At 36.4% G+C, this 12,073-nt stretch overlaps 1 protein-coding gene across 3 annotated transcripts in view; it reads right to left on the bottom strand.

Moving 5' to 3' along the window:
* Positions 1 to 12,073, bottom strand: part of LOC132155895 (contactin-5-like) — a 285,593-nt gene that overhangs the window by 95,760 nt on the left and 177,760 nt on the right. For all 3 annotated transcript variants that reach the window (XM_059564654.1, XM_059564656.1, XM_059564655.1), the window contains exons 4-5: positions 6,611 to 6,734; positions 5,630 to 5,805 (exon numbers count right to left, since the gene is read on the bottom strand). In XM_059564654.1, coding sequence (XP_059420637.1) covers positions 5,630 to 5,805; positions 6,611 to 6,734 — 300 coding nt within the window. The remainder of the gene's footprint in view (positions 1 to 5,629; positions 5,806 to 6,610; positions 6,735 to 12,073) is intronic.

Raw genomic sequence — 12,073 nt, 5'->3', positions numbered from 1 at the left:
CTTTGAGAGTTAGTTGACACGTAGTTGCAAATGTACTGACCTTAACCATTTTTTTTTTTTTTTTTTTTTTTTGATGGGAGTACATACAAAGACACATAATAACAAAGACCTAAAGGCCTGCTTGGTCATCTGACGTTCTGCCCTAATAAAAAACTTAGAGTTTGATGCCATTGTATTTGAATTTGATTTTACATCTTTAAATACTAAATTGATCCCATTTACTTTGCCCTAGATACTGGTTTTACTTTGTAATTCATCAGTGAATGTTATTTCATGTCATTTATTCATTTCCAGACTGAAGTTTCTTGTCTCAAATCTGAAAACAACAAATGATTTAACAAGGCTGCTTACACATATGCAGGCTCTAAAATTTTTGTGAAGCTTTTTCATGAATTTTCATTCATCATTACAATGTGTAACCATGAAAAATGACATTAGACATGCACGATCACAGACATTCAACACTGCTGCCAGCATCGCAAGGAAGCACAGCGTATACTTTGTTGAACGCAGTCCGGATTTCCCTTCCAGTGTGATTTTGCCATTCAAGTCGAACAGCTTGTGTTTGGCCACTATGTTCCATCTCTTGGTCACATAGCATTTTTGGACATTAACTCGTAGTTCGCCATTCATTTGATTCCCCAAAGCACTTCAGCTTTCTCTCTTCATTTGAGCACAGTCAGATGCTCCTGTATAAATACAGTCATCCTGCAGAAGATAAGCTTGCCAACCTTTCAATCGTATTGGTTAACACTCCCCACTACAGAGAAGCAGTTAATCTGTCACATTTCATGCGCTGCATGGGTTTGAGAGTGCTCTGAAAAGCAAGTGGGCTGTGTGTCAGTGGTATTTCAGTGTTTTGTAATGAATCTTTTAAAAGAATGAATTCTTCTTGTTCACTTCAGTGCAGAGACTGCTAGTTTTTGTTCACTCAAGTCGTTCATTTGTGAAGAGCTTGACTGCTGTGAATATGTTTTCTTGGCTTCAAAGTCTCACTGCAGCACAACCCACTGATAAAATGTTCTAACCAATCAAATAAACTTTCTCTTTCCTCTGTTCTTAGAAAATTACCAGCAATGTAAAGCACATCTAAAATATGAGCATATCTTATAAGCAGTATCATAAACACATTAAATATGAGCATGGTATTATGTTCAAATGTACATGCATACATGCACACACACACACACACACACACACACAGTAGTTTGTGTTTCTACACTTTTAAGTAGAAAGACAGAAATTGTTTTTTTTTTTTTCTATTTCTCCTCTACCTTTCCTGTATGTGAATTTTATATTTCATATGATAGTTTAAAATAATAATAATAATATCCACATTATTTATATATAATTGTAGAGTCACACTGAAGGCATCAAAACTATGAATTAACACATGTGGAATTATATATGGAATTATATACATAAAAAAGTGTGAAACAACTGAAAATATGTCATATTCTAGGTTCTTCAAAGTAGCCACCTTTTGCTTTGATTACTGCTTTGCACACTCTTGGCTTTCTCTTGATGAGCTTCAAGAGGTAGTCACCTGAAATGGTCTTCCAACAGTCTTGAAGGAGTTCTCCGAGAGATGCTTAGCACTTGTTGGCCCTTTTGCCTTCTGTCTGCGGTCCAGCTCACCCCTAAACCATCTCGATTGGGTTCAGGTCTGGTGACTGTGGAGGCCAGGTCATCTGGCGCAGCACCCCATCACTCTCCTTCTTGGTCAAATAGCCCTTGATGCCTTCAGTGTGACTCTACAATTTTCATAGTCATGAAAATAAAGAAAACTCTTTGAATGAGAAGGTGTGTCCAAACTTTTGGTCTGTACTGTATATATATATATATATATATATATATATATATATATATATATATATATATATATATATATATATATAATTAAATTGATTATCAGCTAGATTCTCTACCTTAGTTTCAAGATCGGCTAAATCCAATATCTGTCAACTGTCACTCCAATCCATTTGTGATCAGCAGGAATTTCTTGCACTAATCCATTGCAGCAAAAGCACAAAGAGCCATCAACAGGCGCAACACCTGTGCTTAACGCTCAAACCTACAGGGGGCTGCTAACAATAAAAGAGAATGAGATCAAAGCTTCATTTTTTTCTATGAAAAACGAAAGCATCTGCTGAGAAAAGACAAGACACCTCTCTCTGGGACTGCAGAAAAGGAAGATATAAAGTTTAAGAGAGAGCAATTCAATAGTTTATATCTTATTTATGTGAAGTGGGCGGCTGGTAGGCTGGGCCGTTGGAATGCAGAAGACGTCTGTTTCTTCTCCCTGGCTCCACGGCAGGAAAGAGGGATTGGTATGAGCCGTGTAATGTATGGTCTTGGAAAGGTGATCTCCTCCAACAAACTGTCACGAGAGAGCCAAGATGGAGAGGCTGGAAATCCCATTGTAACAGTGCAGATTATTGATTTATCAGGTGCTGTCACTGGCGTCTTCTTGTTCTCCATATCAGCGTGTTATCCCTGGCCCTCTTCAATTCACTCTAGACATATGAATTATAACTAATCAATGCTCTCCGCTGTAGTCTAATGGAAAAATAGATTTTCTTTCATTGTTCCTACATGGTCAAAGGAAAAAATGTGATAAATGACATATCTTTAGACAGCTGGTGTCATGAAACATGAGAGTTGGGCAACATGTAACGAGTTTTCTTTCTTGTTTTCTTTCTTTCTTCGCTCATTATTAAGTAACAGTGGCAGTAAATTAGGAGGGCGATCTGTACAGCCAAAATTGGCATCATTTGACTGTCAAAAACTAAGAAATGTATTCTCATGATAAGAGTCATAAATGAACCATGTAAAAATAATGGACACATTTGATAGAAGATAAGATAAAAATCAGTTTACTGGGTTGGTTTCTTCATTTTCAAGTGCTCATCTCATATTTACCTGACTCCCCATCTTGGATGGTAAACTGAGACCTTTGTAGGGGAAATCGATATTCAACTGTTTTCAACTATAAGGGCGGATCGGAGATAAGATAAGAATCTGCAAGAACCGATGTTCTCATTTCAAAAATTGAGTGACAGTCTAAGAGAATGCACAACCTTTTAAAGAGGTGTTTAAACTCCATGTATTGATTGGACTGCGCTCTGGTTGGATGTTCTTTCAATATATACACATGTATATAGGAATAAATAAATAAATATGTCCAATTCATAGTTTTTTTTTCCTTTTTCCAACACACACACATATATATATAATTTAGTGCACTAAATTAATGCATCAGGGCCTTTTAATTGGAAAGCACTTTTAGCTACTTTTTAGCCACCTTCTACTGAGAATCCAGTTCCTGATAGCCCTGTTTTCTGTGGTCAAACAGAGTGGAGTTCTGAACAGAACCAACCTATGTACATATCCACAGGCTTGTTATTTCAAGCCATGACACCTAAGTCACATCATCCCTCTTTGGAGGGGTCTCCTGAGAGAGGACTGTTTACCTGAAGGGGGTGAGATCAGAGACACCCCCTTTGCATGCAGTCTTCAAAGCGTGGCCTGTTAACTAGCTTGAACCAGGGAGTTCTGATCTCAAAACAAAGAGTCAGAAAAAAAAACCCCAACAGGGGAATGCTTTGGGGCACAACAAACAAACTGTGAAAGGAATACAGTCCACTGGTTTTCTCTCCCCAACACTTTTTATATAAAAATACAGATCTGAATCTCCAGGGAAGCTGTGGATACTCTGTGCAAACCAACCAGTTTTCCTGGCAAGAGTTATGAGAGGTCTCTTAGCAAGGGAGGGCTGTGACATCCGTGGTGGGGCAGCAAGACTAGGCCCTTCTCCAAAAGGCTGAATTGACCATCTCTGGGAAACTTATGCCCAGCTTCCTCAATCAAAGACAGCAAACAAAAAGATCCGAGCTAAATGTTCACCTACGGCTGGATGGCCAGAAGAGCTGTTTGCATTTCATGAACCGAGACCTCAACCAATGCACTTCACACAGGGAATCATTGCCTTTAATCATTTTGAAATTGCACAGCAGTAGCTGCCAGCAGAAATCGGCTCTTGCAGCTTTTAAGTGCACTTCAGGTTGCTCTGTTCTCAAATGACCAGCTAGATTTGTGAAAGTCTTAAGGTTCAGAGTGAATCCTGATTAGTTCACTATTACTTTTTGGAGGTACTGATACAATCTGATTTCAAAAACAGTAAATTTACGAATTGATTTTTCAACCATTTCACAGTGTAGGAGTCTCAATGCATTTTCTTAGTGTTAATGTATATGATTCATCAGTTATTCCAATATATCTGTGTAATAATTAGCTTATTTGGGTGGTCATCAAGCCTCTACTAATGCCCACTTTGATCCAATCAATTGTCATGGGAGAAAATCAAATCACATCCTACATTTTCCTCATTAAATATCCTGTCTGACTCAAAAATACATCAGAATGCGGAAGTAAAATAGGCTGTGAATATTGTTTCATATTGCCTTTGGTGCCAAGGTGTTGGAATAATGGTTAATTCATTTTATTACAACCTCGTTGCACATGTCAGGCTCATGAGACTGTCCCCTTTCAATAAGAGTGAAAGATCCTTGGCTGTCCAACATGGTGATGAATGGTGGCCATTTGTTATGTGAGGCCTGGGAAAAGCTCTGCATCCCAATGTCTGCTGCCAGGAGCTTTCCTTTGTCTCTCCGACAGGCCTTCAGAATGGGCAACAATGATCAGAGCAAGGTTATAGCCAGGCAACGGGCAAGGACGACAGAAAAAAAAACCCCACATTGAATGACTTTATGATCTTGTTCGTAGTGTTCTTTTTTTATAGAGAAAGAACAGAAAATTCAAGGCGTATCTTCATGTAGGTGAGAGAACACACTCGAACACCTCTTCAATATTACAGTCTGGGAAGCAAAAAAACTGGTTTCCTAACCAGAGCTATAATACATTTACTGCTCGTAAGAATGTTAGATCACACATATACTAAATGTTCGTTTTTCTACAGAAAACACCATGAGCAGTGAATAGTGAAGTACACAATCCCATTGGGTATGACAATAAGGCTATTATGGCCATCGCTCCTGGGGAAACTGTAAGCAAAACTAACAATGTGTTTTCCAGCAAGCAACTGCGCCTCTAGCTCCACGCTGCATGCTTCCATGGCTTGTGATGATATTTTGGAGGGAAGCCAAGGGATTACTAGGAAAACAAATGCACTTTTTGCTCTTGTTTTGTGAAGCAAATCTTTAAGGCCACTTTTCCATCTGATGGAGACAACTCTGGGGCTAGATTTTAAGGAAATTATCAAAGCATCATGGGAATAACTTTAATTGCTTATTAATAATAAACTTCAGTCTAAACCTTGTCAATGCAGGAATTTTAAGCAATTATATCGACCCAAATAATTGTAACAGGACTTTTATATTTGACAAAAACCATTTAAACAAACAAACAAACAAAATAAATAAATAAATAATAATCATTTTAGCTAGATGCCAAGACAACTTGATATACAAAAGTAGGCAAAGCAGATTTTTTTTTTTTAAGAACTAAAACCAATTAACATAATAAAACAAAATTACACAAACAAATAAATAAATAAATAAATGGTGCTAAAATCTGAATTTCAGTATCCAAAATGTTTCAGATTACTCACAGGCAAACTGCAGGAGGGCATCTCGACTCAGGACGGAGCCAATGCTGTTTTCAGCTCTACACTGGTATCTCCCATAATCAATGGCCTCACTTGCATTGTGTATTATTAAGTTCCCATCAATCAAACTGTAGCGGAAATCTCCTTCTGGGTCCACAATGGTTCTGTTGATCAGCCAGCTGCAGAAGCAATGAATTATATATATATATATAAAAAAAAAAAAAAACTTTTCTGTAGCCATTATTAGATTCTGGTTAATATACAATTAAATAAAGTTTTCTACACTGAGGTAACTAATCAAAGACCACCAGTAATGTAGGAAACATTTGCCTTTACAAAATATCTCATAAACATCAGCCATTAGGTAAAACTGAAAAAATACAATTAATTTCAGAATGTTTTAGATTTTGGTTTGTCCCCAGTTTGGTCTCAGATGAGTATTTATTTATTTATTTAGTTTTGATAGAGATATAGTGATCGCATTATAACCACTGAAGAGCTTGTTAGCCTGATGTGCCTTTCTATCTTAGACGGGAATATCGATCTAAATTAATGACTCAGAACTCAAACCCATATCAGTGTCTGAGAGTTCAGCAGCACCAAATGGATCATTCAACCTCACTAACACTCATATTTATTTATGTTTATAGACATTCAGCGAATGCTCCGGGCGAAAACAGATACATTGATGAATTGCTCTCTGTTTCCTGGAGGATAGAACTTCTATGAGACCGTAGTGCATACACTGAATCACAGGACTGTACAATTTAGTAATTTGATCATGATGATTCTAGAACATTATATCAATTCTGATTAGGATTCCTCAGAGAAAAGTGGAACATCTGCATCATTAGCATTAATCTAACAGAAATGCCACTCAGACAGGATAATAAGGATTCACAGTAAAGCTCCAGAGAATTTAAATGTCATTTATTATCCATTTAATGAAATCTTATCCATGTTAATGGAATGAGTAAACCGTACCTGTAGGTCGGAACAGGGTTTCCCCTGGCTTCACAATTCATTATCACTTTCTTATCATCCGAATCCAGGGAGAAGATTGCATCATCTGGCTCTTGAAGGAACACTGGACCAAACTCTTCGCTCTCTGGGGTGAGACGGAAAAAGAAAGGCAAAAACAAGGTTTACAAAGTTGAAACTGGTTATGATGTAACCCTAAAATCTAGGTCATTATGGTACCCTATGTTCTGTCTGGGATAGTTAGATTTATTTATTTATTTATTTGTTTGTGATAATATACTCTATTGTGGTACTATTTTGTAAATAAATTAAAGTAAATAAATAAACAAATAAATAAATAAATAAATAAATAATAATAATTATTATTATTACTAAATTGTGTTATTACTTATTTATTACTGACATTGTGAGTAAGACAAGGACAAGCTATGTGTGTAGTCTAGGTTAGTAACTGAAGATTGTGTGTTTGAATGCTGCAAGGGGTGATGCATGAGCTATCACTACTGTACCCTTGAGAAAGGCACTTACGCTGCCTTCAAGTCCTCCAGGGAAGTTCCAACTTATGAGTTCAGAAATCTTATTAACTCAATATAAACCTGCAGCTGTACAATCATAACAACTTGCTGGCCAACTTCATATTTATTTCTCTCTTTCTTACTTCTCGACAAAGACAGAGGGCTTTTTTAGAGCTCGTACAACAACAAGACGAGGGGAAAAAGCAAGTAATTAAGGGCGTAACTAATGCTTTAATATGTGTATTTTATCATTGTTGCCACAGAAAACAAAAAAGGAGAGTAGCTTTGTCGCACAAGCCTGATGCCTCATAAAGAAGCCAAGTGAGTTATATATTCTGCAAACTTTGTTATTCCTAAATGAAACAAACAGAAAATACATACAAACTAAACCGTGCCACCAACGATGAAAATTACAGCAACTGATCAGTTTGTTTCTGTCATGAATTTTCAATTGCCATTCCCCCAACTCTAAAAGACTGGGCTCAAAAAAAAAAAAAAATCAATTTTGTACAACTAACCCATGTAGGGAAATGAATTTGTGTCAGACACAAAATGGTGTTTTTACAATTCAAAGCAGTTTAAGCTCATCCTACCAGTCCAGCTGGATCTACACGGCAGACGGTCCACATTAGGAATCCTGTTAACTGTCTCATATAGTCAGGCCCCCAGGGTGAACGCAATAACATATCTCAGTAGAATAACTGAAGGTCCTTCCAATTATAAACACTCAGGAGATCTGCTCCGTCTGTGCTCTGTGAGTTTATGCTGAACAGAGGGACCAATATTAAATCTCAGGTTGTTTCATGAACACATTAACATTTTTTTAGGAAATATATTAAGATAATACCATGTAATTTGGGTACAAACCATTTAGATATTAACATTGGACATGTACCACCACCATGTTTGGACATTTTTTTAAATACGTTTTCCAATATGCAACAATTTCACAACATCGTGCAGCCCCAGGTCATAAAAACCACCAAGATTAAAATTCCAGAAGAAATAGGATGACCCTTCATACTGTAGGTGAGAATGTGATGGTTTGCATTTTATTAACCCAATTTTGAAATATGGTAACTTTTTCATGTTGTGTTAGCTAAAGCCATCACCTTATCATATTGTGTTAATTTAGCAAAACGTGCTGATGTCTATTGCAGATATAGATATTCATACATGCTTATGGTTACACTGTCAAATTGCTCTCAAGTGTTCATGAACCTGCTTTGAACACCCAAATTTGGTGGATAGTTTACAAAAAGCAGCCCATTGAAACAGCCACTAATAAATCAACTATGCATACAAATCTAGTCTCGATGTTTTTTAATATGTGTGACTGAACACTGTAGCAGCCTAGCAGAAGCCTGGTTTAGTTCAAGTGACACGGTATGAATATCATTTAACATCTTGATATATATATATATATATATCAAAGTATTGTAGTTATGCCATTAGTCACAGTACTTTATTGTTAGGACAATACTGCTCATGAAATCATCAGAGGTTCCTTGAACAGCTCTCCGCTATGCAATGGCTAATGCTGGCAAATGTTTTTGTGCAGTAAAGGAATAAGACAATAGAGAAAAATAAGAGATGAAGGAGTTCACAGATAACCTAGTCATTTGCAGTGGGTTGGGAGTAAGCTATCTAAGCTCTAGCTCTATTATTTATGTTCTGTGCTGCATGCATAATAAATCCCAGAGTGTACAGGCTGCAACATCATCATTGTCTCAAGCTGGTCTCTGCCCAGGTGTCAGCACACCAGCCCAATATGAAACACCCAAAATGTGAGTGACTTTAAACAAAATAATATGGCTTTGCATCTACCTTCAATTGAAACCCTCAACGTATGTAGAGGAATGTAATTTGATCAATTTAGCAGTGCATTGTATTTACTGACAAAAATGGAGAATCTTTATGTAAAGCAGCACTCGATTCACTCTATCTCTGTGTTCTGGCTGCCTCAGCTGACTGTGGGCCATTGAGATTAAAGTGCGCTTCCCCGCACAAATACTCCCACTCGGCCCATATGTTCCCTGGCTCGCTTCCGTCTCCTCAACACCTCTACTCACCAATCATCCTCTGTCTCAGATAATTATTTACAAATCTGTGTTGCTTGGACAAGCTTGGTGTAATTGGGGATGATTCTTGGGCAGAGGAACACAAATGTTTTTGACACTACAATAATATGGCATTTTTTGCAAGAACAATAACACAACATTTTGGTAACTAGATGAAGTAATCATGTATGACAAAAGCATTACACACACAAACATATAAATATAATAATAATAAAAATAATACATTTTTAAAAAATAATTTAATCTCACCAAGGCATTTATTTGATCAAAGAAAATACAGTAAAAACAACTATGTAGTCAACTATTATTTATATTTTACATAAATCACAGTATAAATGACATTTTAAAGTATATTCAAATAGAAAAATATTTATATAATTATTCCCATCATTAGTGTCATGAACTTCCATTCTAATATGCTGATTTGGTGCTTATGAAACAATTCTTATAATTATCAAAGTAGAAAACATTTGTGCTGCTTAATATTTAACATTTACCTTCGCACGCACGCACACGCACACACACACACACACACACACACAACCCTAACCTAGTTGAATCTTGTATAGCTTAAAAGATTGAGTTGTATGTAATTAAAAAAAACACGCGCACACACACACACACACACACACACACAACCCTAACCTAGTTGAATCTTGTATAGCTTAAAAGATTGAGTTGAATGTAATAAAAAAAAAGACAAATTAACTTTGATCATATCATTGTTTTTTTTTTTTAGAGTGTATCAGATTATAATACCATTGTGGTACATTTTATATTCAGTCATACAGAAATTCATTCATAGTCCAGTGTACTTCAAACAATGCCATGGCACTACTAAACAATTTTAGTACTACTCTACCATCTTTAACTTAGTTTTGGTGGCTGAGACATCATGATACTGCATTTCTCACCATTTAGAAATGATCAGGTGGCTGGGAAGGAAGAAAAGATCTGTGCAGTCATCTGTCAGCAGACTGAGACTCTAGTGGGAAACAAATCACTCTTTGGAATTATACACTGATCAGAGATACAGCAGAGTTGCAGGACAGGACTGGCGATCCCTCTTCTTAAATGTTTTGAAAAAAGGTATGAAGAAATTTGTTGCAAAAAGAGAAAGCATCAAACACTTCATTCAGTACTTTTACTTCTCAAATTTAACAGACTTGTTAATTCACCCCACTGTCATTATTTAATCACTCTCATGTCATTATTTTAGAAATTATTTGGAATTATCAAATTTGATTGCTACATTTCTGAAGTTTGCAACAACATGAAGGTGAGTAAATGATGACTTTTCACGCTTTGCATTTGCACAACTATTTCTTTAAAACAAACAGGCATGGAATATTTCACACTTTTGTGTGTGTGGGTTCTGGAAACTGTTCCAATTTAACTTTCTTATTCTTTCTCTTATTGTTTGTTGGCCTTGTGACAAAGAGATGACCAACCATCAAAAGTATCCTTCTTTCAAATTAAACAAAAGCCTCAAATAACAAAGGCCATTTCTTCAAGTGAGAAAACCTTACCTGAGGAGTCAGATTTCCTGTCTAATGAATGCCTTTGAGAGTTCAATCAACCGTTCTTTTCCTCACTATTAAACAGGGAGTGCTCATGGCAGTACACAATTTTACAGATAGGCCGTGGCATGTTTGAGTCATGGAGACTCAACACATCATGGAGCCTTTGTATATGTTTAAAAGTTGAAAAGCAATGATAGTAAAATGTTGCGGTTCACTCTCTTGTATTGTTCAGCTCAGTTTGAACAGGTAAAGATGCTCACTTCTGTTTTTAATTCGCCCAGTCTCTCCCAGCAGGTGGCACTTTTGGAATGGCAGAAATATAGTGGTTTCCCCAGTATCTGCAGTACTCAAAGCAGCGCAGCAGCTGACTTTGAAACGTGAAGAGCATATATTTATTCAATGAAATAATAGACTTTCAAAGTTTAATAGTCACATCAAGCCATATCGCAATTCTGGTCTTTCCATCCTCAAATTAAAGACCTCCTATAATCAAAGACTTTCTTGTCCTATTTAAGACTTTTTATGCCCTTAGATTTTATTTATGCTTGTCTTATTAAGCATCTGTCAATTAGCAACCCGTGGTGCCATAGGACACAAATTTATCTACTGGGTCGACCTTGATTTTTCATAATATAAATGTGATTTTATTAGAAAATAGCATTTGGCATTTGTTTATTTCATTATGTAAAAATTATTTGTGGTCTGGATTCAGACGGAGTCAGCCAGTTGGCAACCTTTGTTATAGACCACAAACTCCTCATTTCTTACTCAGGCAAATTTACAAAAAAGACACTCATCCATATTTGCAAACACACTTAACTGATTAATCATGATTAATCACAATTGATCATTATCACAAGCCATTTATGCATTTACAACAGTGTTAATGTTTTGCTGTTTGCAGTCACAAATGTAGTACAGGGATTTACTGTAATAGCTATCTAACAGTAAAAAAGTATCTACTTACTACACAAGAAAATAAATGTATATACAGTACTGTTTTGGTTGTTCCCTCCCCTTTTGTTATTGGTTGCATTTCTCTCCTTTTTATTGCTTTCTTCCTGTTTCCCGCTCTCTGCTGTTTCTGTTTTTAGGTTTTGTTTTTAGTGTTTTAGTGTAGCTCAATTGGTAGAGCATCACGCTATCAAGTGCAAGGTTGGGGATTCAATTCCCTGGGAACACATGATAGGTAAAAATTGATAGCCTGAATGCACTGTAAGTCACTTTGGGTAAAAGTGTCTGCTAAATGCATGAATTTAATTTTAATTTTTAATTTAGGTGCTGTGATTGGTCGGGTAATGTGCCCATCATGATTATCCTCAGCTTGTGAAACATCCAATCATCAAT

The sequence above is a fragment of the Carassius carassius genome, chromosome 13 (assembly GCF_963082965.1).
Source record: "Carassius carassius chromosome 13, fCarCar2.1, whole genome shotgun sequence".
In the NCBI taxonomy this organism is placed as follows: Eukaryota; Metazoa; Chordata; class Actinopteri; order Cypriniformes; family Cyprinidae; genus Carassius; species Carassius carassius.
Note: the sequence above shows the minus strand (reverse complement) of the source record. Positions and strands in the feature narration are given on the sequence as shown.